General features: G+C 41.6%; 1 protein-coding gene across 2 annotated transcripts; it reads left to right on the top strand.

Moving 5' to 3' along the window:
* The first annotated feature begins 404 nt into the window (after window positions 1–404).
* G3BP1 (G3BP stress granule assembly factor 1) lies at window positions 405–21,267 on the top strand. 2 transcript variants are annotated; one of them, XM_082771606.1, is made up of 12 exons: window positions 405–493; window positions 12,591–12,704; window positions 13,940–14,021; window positions 14,374–14,547; window positions 15,354–15,444; window positions 15,944–16,037; window positions 16,401–16,605; window positions 17,312–17,413; window positions 17,910–18,021; window positions 18,404–18,529; window positions 18,638–18,747; window positions 20,198–21,267. In XM_082771606.1, the coding sequence occupies exons 2-12, from the start codon at window positions 12,610–12,612 to the stop codon at window positions 20,402–20,404; spliced, it is 1,398 nt and encodes a 465-aa protein (XP_082627732.1). In that variant the 5' UTR covers window positions 405–493; window positions 12,591–12,609; the 3' UTR covers window positions 20,405–21,267. The 2 variants fall into 2 exon arrangements, with proteins under 2 accessions (XP_082627732.1, XP_082627731.1); XM_082771605.1 differs by having other exon boundaries at window positions 18,617–18,747.
* The last annotated feature ends 915 nt before the right edge of the window (window positions 21,268–22,182 follow it).

Genomic DNA, 22,182 nt, shown 5'->3' with positions numbered 1-22,182 from the left:
CGTTGTCCCGCCCCTATCTATTAACGGGGTTTACCAGCACTTTCTCAAGGGCGCCGCTGCGCGCCTCAACCACACTACCGCGTCAGGGCGGCCCCCGCCCTTCGCGCCTAGAAGCGCGGGGATTGTCGTTCTATTGGCTGGAGGGGCGATCCATCAAGTCTCATCCCGCCCCCTCAGCGAGAATCCCGCTGCCTATTGGTTGCGCAGCGCGTCGGTCAATCTTCCCTCTCCGCGCAGCGAGGCCGCCTGATTGGTAACACTACCTGCCGCTCACCCCGCCTCCCGCCCCCTCTCCCCCTCGCGCACCAATCGGCATCCGAAGGCGGCCGAGCGGCGCGCTCTGATTGGTGGATCCTCCCGCCGCCGAGCTAGGTTGCGCGCCGGATATATGCAGCCGGCGGCAGAGCACGCCGCTGCGTGAGGTGCTTCTCGTCCGCCGGGGCAGGCCTGTGGTGAAGCGGCGCCTCCCGCTCCCGTCCCGCTCCGCCCGCAGGTGAACGGGGGGGGCCCGGGACGCGCCGGGCGGGCTGCTGGGAGCTCCCGGGGGGCGGCTGAAGGGGGCCGGGCCCCTCCGTGCCCTCCTCGTCCCCCTCGTCCCCCTCCCCGGCGCAGGCCGCGGCCTGAGGGGGGACCGGGGGGGCCCCCCCGGGGGTGAGGAGGCCGCGGCCGCGCTCACGAGGCCCCCCCGGGCCTGTTGGGGCCTTGTGGCCGTTCCCCAGCCCCCCCATCGCGGTCAGAATCCTTGAGGGGAGTGGGGGAGCCCCTGGGGCCCGCAGCGCCCCCGGAGGCTGCCCGGGGGGGGGGGTGTGGGGGTGTCCGGGCCCCCCCTCGGGGCTCCCCGGGGTTGTTTTGGGGGCTGGGAAGGGGCCGGGGGGGGCCGCGTGGTGCGGGTCGGGGCGCGGGGCCGCCAGCTTTGTTCTCGGCTGGGCGCGCGCCTTGTGTCCGTGAGGGTGGGTTTGTGGTTTTTTGTTTCTTTTTTTTTTTTTTTTTCTTTTTCTGGGGGATAAAACCGGGCAGGGATGGGATGTAAGGGGAGAGGGGGGAGGGAGGGGGGCGGCCCCCGTGGGGTTGGTGGATGGAGGGAGCCGGCAGGGGGGTGCGCATCGTGGCCCCGCTCGCTGCGTGACCTTGGCTGGGTCCGGGATTAAGCCGGGATTGCAAGGCGAGGGGCTGCTGCGGGGAGGCTGCCCGGCCCCTCGCGGGGCGCCCCGTGCCCTGGTTGAGGGGGGGGAGAAAGGGAAGGAAAACCCCACAGCGGGAAGGTTTCCTGCATCTCTCACGTGCGCTTCAGCCTCGAGCTGTTTTATCTGATACATTACCAATTCCTGACGCGCTTACCTGCTGACCTCTTTTGTTACGGCTTGCGTACATGTACTCAATTACTCCATCCAAAGAAAATGATTTATTTTTTTTTCTCCCCCCCACAATTGGTTGAAAGCAGCGTTTGTAGCAAGCCGCCATGTTTTCAGTGCATGCTATTTTTGTCTAGCCTGTGCTCTCACAGGCAGAAGTGACAGCTTTAGGAAATGTGGACACTGCCACCGAGCTCCAAAACCTAACGCTCCCAGGTGCCACAAATCAAATGCGGTGCGTGGTGGGTGCTAACGAGACCTTGTGGATGGCCATCATAAAGAGAAGGGGGTGAAGAAGTTGGGAAACAAAAACTGCATTTGGATTCTTTTCTGAAATTTTCATTTTGACCAAGTTTTCATTTTTTTTTAAATTCTATTTCTATAAAGAGAGACTTTTACTTAAAAAAAAAAAAAAAAAAGTTCTGTGATACTTCTCTGATTCTGGAGGTAATATGGGTGCATCCTGTAAACTGGACTCACTCACCTTTTCTAGGAGTGTTACAGTCGGTGTTCTTAATGAAGTGAAATTTAGCTTCAGTTTAAAAAAAAGTAGAAGGCAGCTTAGTCGGCCATATAGCTAAACTGAAGGCCACTTCTAAGTATTTACATGCTTAGGGGTTTCGTACCCCAGTAGTAGAGCATCTTTGTGAAGAGAATCTCTAGGCTTTTTGTTAGTAATTCATGTTCCAAAATGAGTTTTCCCGAAAGGCAGAGTTAAAACACACTAGCAAGTGGAGTTCTGCACCGTCCTAGAAAAAGGATCACATCAGCTTTGAAGCCTTTGTAAATGTACATCTTTAAATATAAATCTTTCTAAAAGAATCTTGTATGCATCAGATCCAACTGAATAGTGGTCTCCCTTGAGTTGTGGGAAATAAAAGAATAAGAGCTAGCCCCAGAAAGGGAACTTGTTGAAGTATGAGCCCATTTAGTTGAAGGCTGGAAAATGTACTTGAAAGTAAAAGAGAAGACCAGGCAGACCAAATTTCCTTTGTGCATGCGAGTCAAATGTAAACATCAGTATCACCAGAAGGGATTCCTCCCTTTTTTTTGGTGACACTGCGATCTAAGAAACAAAACCAAAAGTAGATGGTGGGAAAGCTTTGTGTGCTGTGAGTATAGGACCGCTTTGCCCTATTATTCTTTTTGCTGCTGACACAGCAGCATCAACGCGGTTTGTCATGCAACTGATGGTACTCTGGGTTTGAACACCAATTTTTAAATGTGAAACCTTCGGGCACCTAATGAAACAGGAAGTTCTTCACTGTAGTCCTGGTTTTTGTGCACTTACTACCCATGGTCTCTTGAGAATGTACTGCAAAAGTTTGAGTTTGCTATCAGAATTCACCCTTAAAAATGACTTCAGCAAGATGCACCTTGTTTTAGTGTATTTTGCAAGGTGATGTTGGTTTTGATACCCTCAGTCACTACTGAAAGTGAATGGTGTATGTCTGAGAACTGGTTCAGAAAGCTAGCGTTTCTTCTCCTTGTGGACTGTTGTAATAGTGTATGCTGAGGAGCGTGCTTTAATGCAAGTGTAATAAAACAAATGATGTTGCCGTATGTGCACATTGATGTTTCTGTTCATAACAGTAGTAATTTTGAGAGCAGTCATGAGATTAATGTAAATGGCTTATTGGATGAGTTAGAAAAAGCTTGAATTGAGTGTTGTAGTTTTAATACTAGAAATGAGCCTTTTTCTCCAAGGAAGTAGTGTGATGAAAGCAAAATCAAAGAGGAAATCAAAGTAGAGCGTGGCGTTGGGTGGTACTAGTTGCTACTCTGGCTGTAGTCTGCTGTGCTTGAAATAAACCAGAGGTGGAAGTAATAGTTTTACCTAGAAGGGTGGATATTTTTTACAGGTGCCTGTGTCAAGCTTCCAGAATTGATTTAAAGAAACTAATAACTTTGTGCTGAAACTGCAAATAGACTTGGTAATCTCCAGCTACTTCACGGACCAAATGGAAAAACAAAACTTGAAAAAAATGCTACCCCCAACCAAAATAAACAAATGAGCCCCCTAATCTTCAGCTAATCTAAAAGGATGCCCCAAACTTCGCTGGCAGTGAGTATTATATAGGTCTGGAGCCCTAGTTTAGCTATATTAAGGCTGGACCTCTTCCAGAAGGCCTAGCTGGTGGAATACTTGCTCTGAGAGCTCAGAGATCGTGAGCTGTCAGTTCTGAGGCTTAGAACAGATTTGTACATTCCTTGCTGAGGCAAATGTGGAATATTGAATCTTAAAATGTGGGTGGCCATCATCCATTTCCTTCTGCGTTGCCCTGTACTGTTTCTAGTTTCACTTTGGCTATTATGCTGATCTGTTTTGGTTTTAAATGTCTTAAAGTAACAGTACCACGATGGATCAGCCTTAATTGCTAGGACCAGTCTGCGTATGGTGGTTAAGAGTCTTCTGTGGCTGAAACAGAGGTGACATGGTTGGCTCCTAAAGGCATCTGTTGCTTGGTGTGCAGAAAATATTTTATCAATTCTTAATTCTTGTGACTTTAATCCAAGCGGGAGTGTGCTTGTTTCGTTGTAGTATCTGTGTAGCTAGGTGTTCTAATCTGCTTCATCTGAGTGCTTGGGAGTAACTTTGGCTTTTTACTTTAAGAAGCTGCAGTGGAGCCAAATGGAAAAATTGCAGAGCTAAGAGAAGATGACTGGATCTGCTGCCAACTTCATTGAGTTGTTGGAGCAGCTCTTGGATGTCAAAACAAAACCTGTTCTAATGGCAAAATCATAGGGTAGAAGTAGCTACTTCATAGTGAAGCAGTTCAGAGTGCAGCATGGACATAAATCTGACTTAATTTTCATTAACAAAATCAGTAAACAAACCGTTCAGACTGTCACTGGCCTTTAAGGTGAAATTTCCATGGTTGAAATGTAGCTTTGCAGAAAAACGGTACTTCTGTTCGTAGGCTAAGTGAAAGGGAAGTTAGAATAGGTCCGGTTAGCTATAGAAATCCTTCAACCTAGTGTAGGAGATGGCCTCTTTGGGAGGACCTGATTTTAGGATTAAAAGAGGCATAGGAATATTTCTATGAATTCTCAAGGCTTTGAGATTTGGGAGAACTCTCATCTTGAAGAGGAATTAACTTGTGATTTCCATCAAATCACAGGGGCCAGTCTTCTCTGTAATGCTTAATGCAACACAGCTATCTTGTGATGATCCGAACTAGTTATGCTCAGGGCAGATTATTATAGTTTATCTTACATCAGGTCCCTTGCAGTAGCCTTGCTTAACTTGCTTTATTTCCTTGCCAAGACAATTTTCAGCTTTTCCTCATAAAATTAAAGCAGGATATAAGCAGCCCCCAAAAGTGTACTAGTATGAAATGGCGAAGGGATGAGGCATGTTCCATTTGTTTTAGAGCTGCTTGCTTAATATAACATGTCTGGCTACAAATGTTCAGTAATTGATTGAACTGTACATCCAGAGAAAAAGGGATTCAGGGGAGTTGGTACATGCAGAGGCTGTTGGGATTGTCTTGGGGGTAACTTACTGGAGGATGACCACATTATTTCTGGGTGTTCTAAAAACAAAAGCACTGGCTGTTTACAGATGTGTGTGGTAAGACCTGCCGCAGGTGAGAGCTGACCTTTACAGCATCTCATGAAGGTCCCCCAAACAGCAATTGAAATTCAGTTTGTACTTCTGAGACTGTGTGTACAAAGTCTGCTGTCAGTAGCACAGTCCTTCTGCAGGAGGGATTTAGAAAAGTAGCCATTAATTCAGAGCTCTCTTGCATTTTGGGCATCTGGGAAGACCAGAGGGATTAAGATGTCTAGCTTGGTGCTCCAGTATTTTCTGGTCAATAAATACTGAATAATAGCAAATTTAATGTGTGCTTTCTAGAGCTTCTGCATCTCCTTTGTGTAAAGAGTGTGGATTGTGATGACTTGTTGAGAGGTGCAGAGCCATGCTAGGACATCTGAGAATGGAGAGCAAACACCTCACATTTCCCTATCATAAATCTCTAGTGCCTGTTACTGAAATAAAAGTATTGCAATAAACTGCCCGTGAAACTCAGTGTTTTGGTCTGTTGGTAATGGAAGAAATAACTTAGATATCTATCTTTGGAGTTTGAATGTTTGTCTCCTGTGATACAGAACAGCAGAAGTTTTCAAAAAGTAACGCAAATACACTAGTTGCAGTCTGAACTTGATGACTGAAAGGTGACCCTTGCTGGGTCATGGGCATGGGGCAGCTGTTACAACATTAACTCTGCAATAAAACCTGTTTCTCGATGCTAATTCTAAGCAGGAACCCAAATGCTTAGCTGCTTCTGCCAAAGTGCTAGTCTCCTGTGTATCACTGATGTTGCAGTTTTCGCTGAATAGAGGTGGTGACTGTGTGATACAAAGTGATAGAAAATTGGAAGATGGTTGAAAAAGATTTGAAAATAGAAAAAAACATGAACCCACAACCGAAGTAGGCCCTCTATTCAGGGAAAGGAAAGTGTTTTGTGGACAGGCTAAGAATACTTGTTGAGAAACTCTTACGATAACATTTAAGTGTAATTCCAATTTATTTTAAGATTCAAAGTTAGATCACTTCTGTCTCCATTCCATTTTAAACAGGGCCTAATCTACTGTTTGTCTTTGGACAGTAAGTGGGCCTTTGTGTTCCTAACTAGGATAGTATCTGATTTTCCAGATCACTGTGCCATACTTACACTTTAGGTAGTTCTCTTTGTATTCAGCTTCTCTGCTTTTGATCTTAATGCTCTTGAAGTTGTATTCCTCTGAAGTGGTCAATGTTCATGTAAATTCTGAATAATAGCAGTAAAAAATCACCAGTTTGTCTCTTTCTTGCTTGGCAGAGCTGAACAATACAAGAAACACTGAATGTTGACTGGAAGCTGGCAGACTCCATCGCATCCATGTACTTGTGGTTCACACTTAGGTTTGTTAGCAAAAACACAGGCTGACTTCTAGAATGACAGCTCTTCTGCAGCAATTCATGGTTTGTTTATTTGTATTCTTGCAGTGTTTAAGGGCTGTACATTGCTGCTGGGTAAGACTTCCCATCTGCCACTGGCAAGCAGTGGTTTTTCAGCATTAGCATGAGCAGCGTTGAATGTAATTCTGAACTATTTTTATCCAATTTTAAACATAACTCTTATCATATCTTCTTATCCTGATTATTTTTGAATCAAATTATCCAAATAGTTCATCTTTAATTCAGTTTTCTTAATTCTTTGTCTTCTAGTTAGTACAATGCATTGCTCTTCTGCAGAGTCCTTCATCAGTATGCCTCAAAGAGCTTCAGAAAAGGGTTCAGGTATTGCTCTGCCTTTCTGCAGTATCATGTTAATGAAGCACTGATGCTTACCCAAGGGTGGAGCATTCTAGTTGCTGTCTGATTTTCAGACTCCAGCTCCTGGCTCAGGTACCCTGTGAACAGAAGCACTGCTTCTTTGTAGGCAGCATGGTTGTTGGATGGAAGATGCCATTCTTTATTAGTCAGTGGAGAAACAGCTGCATTAAGTATCCAGATCCACATCTTGAAGATTATTAATAAAGGTTCTTCTGTGTGAGATACTTTGGACTGCACGCTGCTCTGATCTTGGTTGAGGAATACCTGTCTCTGGAAGTTTGTAGTCAATACTTCCTATGGCCTGTTAATTTGGATACTCCTAACCTCATGATGTGTTGTTGCAAATTGAGTCTTTAAATGTTTCACTGTTCTTTGGCCAAGTTATCCCATCGTGTAGCTTTCAGCGTATGGCTTGTTACCTCTTAAGATGATTTTTCAGACAGTGTTTCCCCTCTGGATCTGTCAAAACTCAAAAAGAGCTGTCTGCTGGCAGGTAACTAATGGCTTGTGTATAAAATGCAAGCTGTATTGCTGTGATACTGCTCCTTGTGATGCTGTACTTCATCCATGTGACACCAGTAATAACACCTGTTTTTTAAAGGAGCTTAGTGCTTTGAAGCTTTTGTGGCTTAGCTATTTGAGGTGCTTTTTCATCACTTCATGGTTTGGTCTTGAGGTTAACAACTGGGGTTGTTCTTTATTCCCTCTCCCCCTCAGATGGTTAATGCTGCATTAAAAGAAGGGCATCTCGCATCTCAGTGTATCTGGTATCTTGTAGTGTTTTAAATATGCATTTCCTCGAAAAGGCTTACATTACTCATCCTACTTGAGAGAAAGCTAGTGTATGATACAAATCCCCGGATGAGACAGGCTCTGGAATTTGCCGAGTGATGCAAGTTTGGTTTGTTTGCGTTGCATTGTTCGCTCTGCAGTGTTTTGTATCTCAGTTCACACAGGTACCGGCTGCCCTGGTTTTGTTTAATCAGCATCAGTAGCAACCACCAGTCACGTAAAATGTGTGGAGAGGGGGAACTAATGGGATTTTTTGCCTTTGTTGATTTAACTTATGCTTCTAGCAGGCATTATGTTTCTAGCAGGCATTACCTACAAAATGCTAGGGAGTTTTATTTCATTTGTACTGGCTGTTTTTCTGTTGTCCAAAGCAACTGCTTCTAATGCTCGTTACTCCATATAGAGAAATGGTTTGTAGCTTTGAACATCCCCACCTCTTCCTATGTCTTCCTAAGGAACCTGCAGAAATCCTAAATGACACTTAATTACACAATCCTGTTAATTATTGACCAGACCTTTAAAGTCCAGCAAAATTGCTTTTTTTTTTTTTTTTTGCCAGTTTTGTTATGTGAAACTTAGATGTAGATGCTGCTCTTCCATGTGAGCTTCTCTGGGTGTTTTAAGTTCTCAAAGTCCTTCTATGTTAAGGAAATGATTGATACGAAAATAAGGAAGTAGAATTGCATGAGAAATCTGGCATTCTGGTTTAAAGGGGAAAAATATCTTCATCTGTGGAGCATATCAATTATATTGTCAGAGTTGCCTTTGTATATTTAGGGGTAAAGATTTAGAAATGAAAGATATGAGTTGTACTTCATAGAAGTTGACTAGGGTGTTGGGAAGCAGTGTAACAGCTCTGTGAGAATATCTTAGTTAAACCTGTAATTAAAAGGTGGCGGGGAAATGACACCTCTTATTCTGTAAAATGCACCAATTTGTAGAGAGGCTCATTTGATATTACATTCTTGTCTTACAGCACACCAACAGCCAAAAGAGAGCATGTGGAACTGCTATAGGATTGTTCCTTGTGTCTGCTGTGTAATATCTCAATCAGAACTACAATCTGTTGTAGTATCTCTGGGGGTTTTTTGACAGACTGCTTCTTGTATGGAATAAAAGTCAAAAATAAAGTTTAGACAGCCGATGTTTCACTTTCACAATTGTATAGCAGTCTGAGAAAATACTAGATTTTCTTTGACCCTATTAATTCTGTTAATACTAACATGCTAATATGCTCCTTGGACCTAAATTTGCTAATACACAATTTACATAAATGGCTCTAATTTACATAACTGTACTCTAGAAATTCAGTGCCTGGCATTGATTTCCTGCCAAGTAGGAGCATTGTAACAGATGGTGGAATTTTCCACTAGCCAGGTGATAACCGCTGTAAAGGAGGCATTTGTAAGTCTCCTGGCTTAAGGAAAGGGCTCAGTTACGTTGCAGAATTGTTCTAATATATTTGCTATAATTTGAATTACTCCGTGTTTTACATATATGGAATATGAATGCATATTTCTGAATGAATCTCACCGATTTCCAGCTTTTCCTATCAACTCTCATCCTTTCATCTCAATTGACAACACTATTTGGATAAACTGCTATCAGGAGTAACGCTGTGACAGCTCAAACATTTGTTACCATCATGACCTGTGTGGTAGAAATGTAGTATAAAATATTTGCAGTTATTCTAAGCTCAAGGAATAGAGAGGCAAGTAACAAACAGCTCATGAGTGCTAGCGAGCAAATATTCTCTGGAGATGCTTGGCTTGTATCATTCAGGTTGTGCTGGCTGGGGCTCAAGAACAGATGGCAACTGGCAGAACAGCAGGTGCAGCAGGAGTAAAAACAGATTGTTGTCCCCTGATTAGGTCACATAGAGGTTTTTCCCATTTCTCTTCAGATCCTAATGAGAACTGGGCACTCTGCTATTCCACCTCTTTCCATGGGAAGAGTTGGTTCTGAGATTTTTCACCCTCTGCAGTAGGAGTATGTCTGGTAAATATGGCATAACCACTAGCCACTACCTCCCATATGTCTTCAGCGTAGTGCTGGGACAAGTCAGAACAGCACAGAAGATGATGTGAGTGCTGGTGGGTTACTGCAGGTGAGGAGTCTTTCACTGAGGACAAATCTGAAAGAGCTTTTGGTAGTGAGCTGTTGTGACTCAAGTCCTGCAGGTAACAGTTTACCATTTTGTGAGGAAATCCAGCTTTGTACATTCATATTCTTAGCAGCAATTGGAAAATAATTCTCAGAGGAGCCTGATTCCTTTAACAGAACTGTGTAGAAAATCTCTCTGGACATCAGTAGAGATGTGGCTGGATTCTAGAGAAAGCTAGTCTGTAAAGAAATGAAATTGATTCACTACACCCCCAACTTCCCCTAGAAAAAGGAAAGAAGAGTGAACAAGGAATGTGTGTGTGCTGTCTTATGTGGAGCTCTTGCCCTGCTCAGTGTAGGGGATATGGTAGAACTGGTCTTCCAGTTGTAAACTCACAGCACAGGCAAGGTTTTGAACTTCTGTGGAACGATTGAGTCTTGCATTGCCTGGTAAGCCAAGCTGAGTCTGAAAAGTGAAGGTGTTGTCTGCCACTGCAGCTGCTTCAGGGTCATTCTGCTGCTTGCAATGATCGTATTTCACAAGTGCTTTACAGGAAATAGAAAGTGAAATTAAGAAATCAGCATGGTACCCACAGCTTATCCTTACTTGCCCTGTTGTGTTTTTCTTACTGTCTCATATTTAGTGGGGATCTAATTTAACATGCACTAGAAGGCAATCAAGTTCATAAATTCGAGGTTTTAATTAGTTACTTCAGACTGTGTTCAGTCTCGGACATCTGTATGTGCGGACACTATGGTTACGATTCAAAGGCTTCAAAACCACAAATACTGGGAACTTCCTAAAATGAAAGCGGTCTGCAGAATCTGAGCACTTCCTGCAGGCCAGGCCCAACCGTGGCATAGCACTTTCTCCACAATTAGCTCTTGAATACCACCAAACAACAAAGCTTTTTGATTTATTAAAAAGCCCTTGTTAGTTCTAGGTCATGTTTGGTCTTACTCTGTGTGCTGTCACGTAAGTAGTGTTTCCTTGTACGGTGTTGATATACACACTTCCTACTGAACGAGCAGGAGCTCGGGTATACATTCATCCTCTGGAGTCTGTCAGATCTTTCTCCCCTCTATTTAACTAGGAAGAAGTGCATTTCAGAGATGGAATGTGTAGGCTTTGTTTTAAAACTTAAAGAGAAAGTGGTGTGAATAACTCATCTCTTTTTCTCTTAAAAGCAGAACAATACACATCAATGCATGCAAAGCTGTATCAAGTTCTGCTGTAGTAATAGTATTCTTCTGGTTTGAACCTGAAGCTGCATACCTCCCAGGGTAGGAATTAGTGTGTTGCATCTCTGGATGCAATGCACGCTGACCACTGCTGGTGGTCTGGGTGGAATCGCATCCTCAAATACATTATTGGCATGTTCTGCCACTGCTTAAATGTTGCCTTGTGTCTTTCATTTACAGCATGTTTTGTGTTAGACCGGAGTTAGAGATGGAAGAAAGGTACCAGATTAGTTTGGATTTAGCTTTATGCAAAATCCCATGTTCCATGCTTCCTCTTGTGTTGTGTTGTTGTGTTTTTTTTTTGGGGGAGGGGGGTTTGAAATGTTGTTCTTTCATTCCTCATACATCCTGCAGTGTGATTTTAGCTTCCTTTGCAGACCTATACATGACAATGCACTTGAAACTGTTGATGTAATATCCTAACCTGGTAGGTCACCTCTGTCTGCTGGAGCTACATTCTGTTACCTGTTCTTAGTATGTAAAGATTTTGCTTGTTGCTTTCACGACATTTCTTGAATTTCAGACAAGATCCTAGGGTGAACGGGATGAGGCTTTGTACAAGTACACGGAAAAGGCAGTCTGTTTCCCCTGGCTTTGTTCAGGTGATAGTTGTGGGCAACTCTGTTTACCCTGGCTACAGGGTGCTGCTATGTGACAGGAGAAAACTTGTCCCAACATAACTGCTATGGCATGTGCTTTGCAGACTCCATCTGGATTGCTCTCTGCTCGAGGACCTGCTTAGTCTGATTTCCATTGTTTAGTTCTTTAGGTAACATTGCCACTTGAAGCTACTCCTAACTGCAGTGTTAAGAAAAAGCAGCTAAGTGAATGCTGTCTTCTGAATTAGTGGTGGTTTCCTGGGGCTCAAGTTGGTACTGTATTACTTTGGATTTGCAGAAACACCTGAACTGTGTGCACTGATGCCAGAGCATATTTCTGCATTCTCTTTCCAGTTTCAATCTGTCTTGTATGAGTTTGAACAGCTTGCATGAATGCTTGAAAAGAAGGAAACAGGAATGTGCTTTGTTTTGACTGACCTGGCCTGAAGGGATATGTGTATAATCTACCTGCAAATACTTCTTTCTTGTAATTTACTGACTTGCTGAAGTTGGGTAGAAGGTACCTAGATCAATTTGTCCTTTGGCCTAGGTATTTGATCTTTTAGATGGAAGTGATAGGTAACTTGCTGAGTTCAGGGAAAGTAAGGGAAAAGCAGCATACGTTTCTGTCAGTAGCACAGTAATTTTGGTATAATCCGATATTCCTCTACAGCACTTGTCACTCACAGGCAGGGAGTGCTGCACTACTGACAAAAATAGATTGGACTCTTTCTGACCTTTTAAAAATGCCCTTAATACAGTAGCACAGGCTTTGCTTTGGAACATCTGACTTTTAATTCTGATTCTGAAGTCAAGTGAGGTAAGTAGAACTTGGATCAACTGTAAATGACTTAGCCACTTAGCAAATCCTATTGAAGAACCATACTTGCTTGCTACCTGCATTTTACTGAGGGTAAGGATGATTACATGGTGGTGTGTTATGAGGTAATCTCCCTTGCTTGTGCAGCTTCTCCCACCACTGGTTTTTGCTCCCTGGCAGTCCTCTCCTCAGCACTAAAGATTGATGTCTGTGAAAACATCGGTTAAACTGCTTACTGCGGTGGAACTGCTAACAGGTTTTCGTGTGTGCTTTCCACCATGATTATGTGGCTTATGCTTTCAGTATTTGAACAGTGATGTGAAATGCTAGTGTTTTATGGAGCTTTTGATTTTCTTTAGCTTTCAGTTGACCAAAGAAATGGTGATGGAGAAGCCAAGTCCCCTGCTGGTCGGGCGGGAATTTGTGAGGCAGTACTATACTCTGCTGAACCAGGCACCTGACTATTTGCACAGGTAAGGCTCTGCTTCACTTGATTTTTTTTTCTGTATGCATTTCTTATTTATTTTTTTAAATCAATGAATAAACTTATTCCCATGATTTGGCTTGCCAAATTTAAGATCTGGGCATTTAAGTGTACTTTACCCAAGACAGACTCTGGGTGTAGTTTGCTTTCAGTTTTGATCAATTAGGTTAAAACACGAATAATGAAGATTAAAGGAGCTATAAAAACTTTTGTTCTGATTGCTGTTGAAATACTGCTAGATTCATTCTAAATAAAAAAAGGTAAATCAGTATGTTGCTTGCTGCTTGTAGTTGTAATCAGTATAAATGAAAGCTGGATAAACATTACTTAAACAGTTTTGTTTGTCTTGGTACCATGCCTCCTGACTAGGGGAGAAACTGAAAAAGGCATGTACTCCTATACTGGTATGTCATACCACTGGCTGCTGCTTAAAGGAAATCAGACAAATTACGAATGTGCAGCAAACTACAATCTGTTATTGAAACAAAATGGTCCTGTTTGACTTGATAGGTATCCTACATTGAGGATTTACGCTCGTTTTTGAAGATACATTTTGTTGTGCTTTGATGTGGTAGATAAACAACTCTTGAAACTTTCCTTCTAGTCTCAGGAAAGCCTTCAAAAGGCTTTTCAGATACTTTTCCAGTTAAGTGGACAGCTGACCTCCTCCTTTTGGGTCGGAGGAAAGTTTAGGACATGCTGTGGATTCCAGTTCTAGCCTTTTTTTAATCTGCTGTCAGAATGCAGTCCCATGATGTTTGACTTCTTAGCTTGTAATTTCTAGTTATAAAATGGGAGGCTTATGTGCAGTGCTTTCAGTACTGTACATGAACAAAAACTGCTATTGCTCCTTGCTGAAGCTTTAAACCAGAGCTTGAGGGAAGCCTTTCATGTCTTGTGTGTTCAGGATACTGTGTTACTTTATAGCCCTTACACAGGAAAAGGAGAACAGGGTTGCACCATCTAGTTTCCTATAAGAGACTTTGTTTTTGACTATTAGTGCTTGGGTATCTGACAGACCTGAACAGTGCAGCTTACACAGGAGAACTTTGTATTTTTGTTTTCTCCTTTGATCAAAAAAAATAGTTAGTGACACTCGAATTGTATGGCTTTATTCCAGTAATGAAGGCAGAAAAAAATACTTGCTTGATAGTATATTATAGTGCACCCTAATGTAGGGGCTGTGTTGTTGCACAACAAATATTTAAAACTTCTTTCCAACAGGTTTTATGGAAAGAACTCTTCCTATGTCCATGGTGGCTTGGATTCTAATGGAAAACCAGCTGATGCAGTCTATGGGCAATCTGTAAGTACTTGGAAAAACTTAGTGTCATTTCATTCTTTTTCTGGTCTCCTTTGTGGGTTGAGGCAGATATCCAGCTGTGATTCATTCACTTTGTCAAAGTGCTTTCTGTAGAAAATGGGGAGAAACAACTGCCTAATTGTAAACAGCAATAGTGAAGCAAGATGTGCTTCCTTTTAGTAAAGTTAATAAAATAAAATTGCTTGCAAAGCAAAACAAAGAGAATGCTGCCAAGCTCGCTTGCTACAGTTTAGAAATAGAATTTAAAACAGAGTGTTTTGTTTTCTTGCTTTGGAGGCTGCTGACTTAGCAGAAATGGCTTTCGCAGTGTAACCTGTATTCTGTCCTTTTGTAGGATATCCACAAGAAGGTGCTGTCATTAAACTTCAAGGACTGCCACACAAAGATCCGTCATGTGGATGCCCATGCTACCCTCAATGATGGTGTTGTAGTCCAGGTGATGGGAGAGCTCTCTAATAACATGCAGCCAGTGCGCAGATTCATGCAGACGTTTGTGCTTGCACCTGAGGTATGCTATATTGAGTGACAGAGTTATTACAGTGCTTACACTATAAGGTCAGGATCTGAGGCTTTTTTGATTCACTGTTGGAATCTGAGGAGTTAGAGTCTAAGGTAGCTTACCACACAATTCAGTAGTAATACTCTGGAGATTCCTAAGGAATATCCCTGCTTCTGTATATTCTGGATCTGTTAATCCAGAACATCATAACTGAAGATGTAAACATCTTGACTTATGGCTACTAGGTATTTGCAACACACTTTTTCCTTATGCGTTTTAAAGTTCATTCTTCGATTTGCCCTCCTAGGAACTTGCCCTTGTATCAGGAAAGTACTAGTGGGAAGAGGAAAACACTTTGTCCTTTGAAGACAAAGGATCCAGATTTTCATATTCTCTGAATAGTTTACTTGTTGTTTAAGGTGGTCTTCAAAATAGGCGTTTTTTTGAACAAAATAGTTCAAATAATTGAAAATGGTGGTGAAAAAAGGATTGCAAGATCACTTAATTCTTAGCTGTAGGTCAAACTGAAAAATAGATGCTTCAAATCACAGAGAGCTCTGGCTCCTACTTTGTCAGTGTTTTTGTCAGCTATCATAATAAAAAGCACTAAATTTCTTCCTCTTGGTTCATACGTGCTTGACTTGCTAGTATGATGCTATTTTCTGAATAGTGTAGACTTCTTTTAAAGGGGGCAAATTTGTATTAACCTTTAAGTGGGAAAAGGATGAGTTGCTATATGAGATAGTTACCTTATTTCACTTTTTAGATTATTTCAGTTGATTCAATTGAATCAGTTTCTTCCTTTGCCCTTCTAGGGATCTGTTGCAAACAAGTTTTATGTCCACAATGATATCTTCCGCTACCAAGATGAGGTTTTTGGTGACTCGGACACTGAGCCTCCAGAGGGTAAGTACAGGCAAATCCTTTGTGGTTCTGCTCATATTTGTTCCTGAGTCTGTTTCAATGCTCTATTCCCAGACTAGAGGAATTATTTTCTTAAAGCATTAGGCTTCATGGTATTCCAGGTCTCTTTCTTGTCTGTAGTTTTACTCTTCTTTTACTATGCTATCTGTACTTCAGCAAAGATCTGTAATATACAGACAATTGATAATTTTCTTGCATATTCTGTTTGTGTTAAAAGAATTGTAAGACTTCTTTTTGAGCAATAGCAATCAGACTTGTAGGCTACAAATTGGCTTTTCCAAATACTTCAGAAAACTTTAGACCTTGGTCAAAACTGAGTAACCTAAATGATAGCATAAGTATAAGGAAATATGTTTAATGTCATGTCTTGATATGCTAAAGAGCACAAATAGGAAACACGAGACTTCAAATACATGTTGTAGAAGATGACTTGGGCTTCTACTGAATATTAAAGCTGTGTGTTTTTTCTAACTTCAATTAGAATCAGAGGAAGAAGGGGAGGAACCTGAGGAAAGACAGCAGACACCTGAGGCTGTTCCTGATGATACTGGTGCTTATTATGAGCAAGCTGTCAGGTAATAATTACATTAGATTAAGTCAGGTGTTGTGTAATACAGACTGTTTGTAAAACAAGTCAAATGAACTTAATGCTACTCATCATTGTCCCTTTTGACAGTTGAAAGATGGATGAAACTTAAGTGCTGTTAGGCTGAATGCAGGGACACCAGATTTTCTGTAGATGCAATGCTTTTGATGGTCTGCGTGCTAATGTGAGACTTGCATGCTTGTGCAGTATAGCCTCATCTAGACAGATTAGTGTTGTTCTTCCTCTTGAATGCAATGTGATTGATTTCTGTATTGAACAAATAGTATTCCTTGTGACCCAGTGATCTAATCAAAATGATACTACTTCTGTTTCTCTTTTGTGGTGATAATAGCAATGACATTGAGGAACACCTGGAAGAGACAGCTGCGGAGGCAGAGCCTGAGCCAGAGCCAGAACCTGAACAGGAACCTGAGCCGGAGGTGCAGGAAGAAAAATCTGAGCCGGTGTTGGAGGAGTCAGCTCCAGAAGAAACTGCAGAGAAGAGTCCTTCTCCAGCTCCTGCTGATCCAGCCCCTGCAGTACAAGAAGACTCCAGGGTAATGACCGTGGGTGGCACTTTTCTGTGGTGTAGTGGCTTCATTGGTGTTAGACTCTGGTTGTTTTGTTCCTTATTCTGGTGCAAAAAGTATCTGGAATTAGATATAAGCGATTAATTCTTTCCCATGCCCAAGTTACTCTTTAAAAGTCCAGTTGTCTTCTTTCTGTTGGCTCCTATACAGTAATAGGTAGTTGAGATTATAGGTAGTAGTAACTGCTTGACTAATAATATATTAGGATGTAAAGGAAGGCTTTGTAAACTCAGTAGGTGTGTGAACTGTGATAGCAGTGAGAATTCTTTGTTTGTATACAGAGCTTCTGAAACTTTGAACAGACTAACCAATGTGCTAAATCAGGAAAATGGGTGAAATGTGACTTTTGTCACTCTTCAGTGTCAAGAGAAGCAAAAGTAGTCAAATGAGTATTCCAGAAAGCAATACTTCAACCTCTTGTTTGATACTTGGTGTTAGGCTGCTGCTGTGTAATATTTCAATTCTACATGGGTTTCAGAAGTAGGTTAAAGTGTGACTTTGTTATTATAATACAAAGTCTTTTGAGTTGGAGCAGTTTAAAGGCTGAATCCAGAATGTCAAGTAAAACTTTTAAGCTATCCTATTACCCTGTGTCTGTTAGCTATATCATCTGAAATATGTCAGAGAGATATAAGCACCTGGAGTTGAGTTACGATCTTCATTTTTTTTTTAGACTTTTTCCTGGGCATCAGTAACCAGTAAGAACCTCCCTCCCAGTGGAGCTGTTCCAGTATCAGGAATACCACCCCACGTTGTGAAAGTACCGGTCTCACAGGTAGGAATCCAGCAACTACAGCCATTAAGTGCTAAACTGCCTGGCAGTAAGTTGGACAGGAAAAATGTAGTGAAATCTATTTGATTATGATCTGAGATCTTGAAGAGACTGAAGACTATCACAGTGTCCTGTGATAGATTTAATAAATCTAATTCCCTGTTCTTTGTATTGAGAAGGAATAATTACTTGTGAAGGAAAAACAGGGAATGGTCATGAGAGTACTGACTGCATCTGTAGTCTAAAAAATTGTTATCCCCCCTAGCAGGAGAGGCAGTTTCTCTAATGGTTTTTCCTTTGCCTGCTGATGAACAAGATGTCTGTAATCAATTACTTTATTGTAATATAAGCTGTATATCTGTGGCCTTGCTGAGCTAAATTTAGGCTTTTCTGCATTTTCAAGATATTTTATCTGTAACTTCATAGTAAGATCTTAAAAGTTGAACCCTACAGTTATGTTTGATTCTTGCATGATAATTCCTTTTTTGAATTTATACAGCCCCGTCCTGAGGCAAAACCTGAATCTCAGACACCACCACAGAGACCTCAGAGGGATCAAAGAGTGAGGGAGCAGCGAACAAACATCCCACCACAGAGGGGTCCTAGACCAAGTAAGGAAAGCTACAGACTGTAAGAGTGTTTCCTTCTCTTTGGTGTAGGGAATCAGTGTCATTAAAGTTTTGAAAATCTCAACTGTCAGTAGGTGAATATTTCTACCTAGATGGGTATTCTAGGTTATCTTAATCTGCAAAGCTGTAGAGCATTTTTTAGCATTCAATGAAGTATCCAGGTTTCTATTCAGTGTTTGATTTCAGTCAGGTGACAAAAAGCAAGCAGTTACAAACCCGCTAGTGTGGGATGCTTACACTTATGTGTAAATGGATAGACAGTCTGAATTCCAGATTTTTTTGTAAGGCATTTAATTTGACTGTGCCTAGCTTTTTGTTTATGTGGACTGGCTTTTCTTAAACAAACTTTACTTTTATGTTCAAGTTCGTGAGGGTGAACAAGGTGATGTGGAAACTAGACGGATTGTGAGGTACCCAGACAGTCACCAGCTATTTGTTGGGAACCTTCCTCATGATGTGGATAAAAGTGAACTGAAAGAATTTTTCCAAAGTAAGTTGGCTGCTCTATTTTACTTCTTGGGGTTTGGGGTTATGGCCATCTGTGTGGTTAACAGAGCATTCTAATGTGTGACCCAAGAACTTGGCTCTTCTCTTGCAGGCTATGGCAATGTGGTTGAACTGCGTATCAACAGTGGTGGGAAGCTCCCTAACTTTGGGTTTGTGGTGTTTGATGATCCTGAACCAGTTCAGAAGATCCTTAGCAACAGGGTAAAATAAGCTTTTTGTCAGTGATTAGTTGCTCTTTTGATAACAGGCAGTGTTTTTCAAGTGACTGACAAGAAAAGGTATTCCTCCTGGTCCCTTTCTAATTTCACGTGTGTTCTCAAGTAAGTGGGGTGTCTTTCCTTCCTATGTTAAGGCCTGTACAGCACTTGTACAGACAGCCTTTTGTCATCAAGGTAGGTGGTAACAACTCCAGTGAGTTAAAAACTTACTCATTGTAGAGGCTCTTCCCAAGAGAGGTTGCTGAGCTCTGCACAAGAAGCAGGTGAATACCTTTCAGGGAGGAAAGGTGGAGTTTGACCTGTGTGGGCAAGGAGGATTTTTTTGGCCAGAAGTTGAGTAAGAAAGGATTGAGAGGGAGAAACAAGAATCTTTCCTGCAAGCCCATGTAAATGCATAAATTACGGTGGATGTGCATTATTAAAGTATTTAATGTAGACTTAAATCCTGTAAAAGTACTCTAACATACCTCCTACCCTGCTTTGACCAGTGCTAAATTCTGTTGCTTTGCATGTGGGCCCAGTGCTTTGGGCAAACATGTCTCCAGAAACAGTAGGGATCTTCTCATGATAAGCTTGGCTATAAATGAGTTTTAAGGGGTTTGGTAGGTTGTTAGTAAAAAGGTAAACCTGATGTCTTATCTGATGTAATGTGAGAGTTTGCACTGCTACTGCAATAAAGTCAAAGCATCACATTACAGCTGCTTTGTCCAGCATAGCTGCTGGCTATAGCAAGGTGATGTACTTCATCCTTAGATCTGTTAGTTCTGTAACCAGTTCAGCAGAATTAAATAGCTAGACGTCTCGTTTGATGAAAGCACTTGTGCCAGTGATGCTATATTTTCAATATTTTTCACATTCTTGTTTGTGTAACTACTGGAATAAGTTGTTTGGAATGACCAAATCCATATTCGTGTAGTTCTTAGTCTTCTGGTCTTCAACTCTGGCTGCAGTGAGGCTTGCTGGATGTTGCCAACCTGTTCATCTCCATTCTCATTTCACTGAAATTTCTGATCTAGCAAGCACTTGCTGCTGCAACTCTAAACAGTTGACTGATCAAAGTGAAAAACTTCACTGCTTTTTATAGCAAGGTAGTAGAGAGGGTCTAATGTTTTATGTGTCAGAAGAAAAAAACTGGTGGAAGACTGGATTGCCACATTAATGAAATTAGGTTGCTGTTAATAGTTTAAATCCTTCTTAAAGTGTCAGAATGCTCAGCATTAGGTCTTAGAATTATTTCACAATTACTAGAAAATGATTATGGTCAGAGTATGCAACTAGTCTTGTGCTTGGCTGGAGAAGATATAAGAAATGTTCTTCTGAAAACCACTTCCCTTGGATGGAAAGGAGGATATGAGATGAATTTGCAAGGATATTTGACTTAGGAGACCTACGGATATTTCCTTAATGAAAGTACCTCTTTTCTTTTGTTACAGCCTATCATGTTCAGGGGAGAGGTGCGCTTGAATGTGGAGGAGAAGAAAACACGAGCTGCCAGGGAGGGTGACCGCAGAGATAACAGACCACGTGGACCTGGAGGCACTCGTGGGGGGCTGGGAGGTGGGATTCGAGGGCCTCCACGTGGAGGAATGTCCCAGAAGCCAGGATTTGGAGCTGGAAGGGGGATCGGGCAACGCCAGTGAATGCATCGTGGATGTTGACGTGGTGGCGCAAACCCTTTTTTCCTGCAGATTTGTGAATTTCAGCCTTGGGTATCTTGGAATGTGGCCCTAGCCTGTTATAGACTGCTACGTTTGATACTATTTTGGCCCCTTTTTGTTTGTGTTATGGTTTTGTGATTATTTTTTCTAGTCCTTGTCCCAGATTCCAGCTTTGTGGAACAACGTTTTAGGAAAAGTGGATTTTAAAAAGAAAAGAACTGAATTTCCTTGCTCACCTCAAACTTACGGACTGGATTTTTTTTGGTACCGGTGGTCTTTCCTAGAAGAATGTCTTTTGTTTTTCCTTTTTTCTCCCCTTCTACTGAATTTGGGTGCATTTCAGTCAGTGGAATAATATTTCACGTGCATGCGTTCAAGAGCCTGTAGGAAAACATAGTACTTGGCAAGTATTTCAAGGGCAGGAAAGCAAAACTATTGATTTATCCCTTGAGGGTCATATGAACATCCTCTGATCTGGAGATATTGCCACTTGAAAAATTGACATTCACCTTTCTCTTTGTGGCGCTGTAAAAGTGGAATAATGGGTATCCGTAGAATCTTTTTTCTTTTGATACGTGATCACGGAAAAGAATTCTAACTGCTGTTTTACCACTTTAAAATTTTGGATTGTGGGATAGGTTTTAAATGTCTAGAACTTGACTCTTAAAACACTTTTCCTGAACTTGTGAAATTTTTTTATTGAAATAGGGAGGTTTTTTCATGTTTAGTTTGTATTTGTATAAAAAAGCAAAATTGTTGTGCCTTCTATTTATCTCTCATTCCAGTCTTGGCAAATTGTTTAAAAAAATAATAAAAATAAAAAAGGTCTAGATTTGCTTTATCAAGTCAAGAGTATGTTGGAGTTCTTCCAAGGGGAAGATGTTCTTCATTCTGTCACTAAGTTTGTTAGGTAGAGATGGTTATAGCTGAAGCTTTTTAATGCTCTTTGTTCATCAGTTTGGTATTTGAGTAATCAGAACTGAGCAGTTCTTGGATGCAGAACTTAAAAATTCAGCTTTGACGCTGGGCAGGTTCTGTTACAAATTTTGCAGAAGTACTTGTGTCACATTCTTTCTCTCTGCAATAAGTGAGTTACTTTTGCAGTTGAGGCATTAAATTAATCTCCTGCTTCTGCCAAACCTGAAATAGATGGCACTTTTGTCAGAAACAAAGAAGATGCCAGTCTGTCCTGGAATTGACAGAAATGCTCTCCTCTACCTCCTAGAGAAGCTGAATAAATGAGTTTTGGTTGGAGAGATCTTGTAAGATTTTACTGCACAAAACAGTCTATTTCTGTAGCACGTAAACATCTGGGTGAAAATGCAGTTTTGAGTCTACACCAGACCTTCAGAGGTCTGATAATAGACCAGAACTGCTTAGTAAGCTTCTTTTTCTGTGCTAAAGGTTCATTTTATGTGTTTTCTCAATTTATTAACAACCTCCATGCATATGCAATACAGATTTCTTGGCCTTTTTTTTTAAACAAACAAAAAAAACCTGTTCTTTGTTTGCAGAACAAAACTGCCCTGCTCTAAAGGGCAGGTGGGTTCTACCTGCTCCAGAGTGGTAACTTGCTGCCACTTACGAAGCAACAAACTTAGTGGTTAAGTCTGGTTATATTAATTCTCAGTGGGGTTTTGTTCTATTTTGGATTTATTTTCAGTGTTGCATTGCTTCCCTTCTTATGAATGTTTCTCAGATATTTTGGTAAAGTGGAAGAGAACAGTGTGACAGCGAATAGCTGTGGTGTGTGTTCTCAC

The sequence above is a fragment of the Aythya marila genome (genome assembly GCF_965140915.1).
Source record: "Aythya marila genome assembly, chromosome: 14".
Taxonomy (NCBI): Eukaryota; Metazoa; Chordata; class Aves; order Anseriformes; family Anatidae; genus Aythya; species Aythya marila.
Note: the sequence above shows the minus strand (reverse complement) of the source record. Positions and strands in the feature narration are given on the sequence as shown.

What these genes read in the sequence shown, in the direction of transcription:
- G3BP1 (XM_082771605.1), top strand. Translation starts at nt 12,610, where the DNA reads ATGGTGATGGAGAAGCCAAGTCCCCTGCTGGTCGGGCGGGAATTTGTG. An exon ending in GCACCTGACTATTTGCACAG is followed by an intron (nt 12,705 to 13,939) that starts GTAAGGCTCTGC and finishes TCTTTCCAACAG; the next exon opens with GTTTTATGGAAAGAACTCTT. An exon ending in GGACACTGAGCCTCCAGAGG is followed by an intron (nt 15,445 to 15,943) that starts GTAAGTACAGGC and finishes AACTTCAATTAG; the next exon opens with AATCAGAGGAAGAAGGGGAG.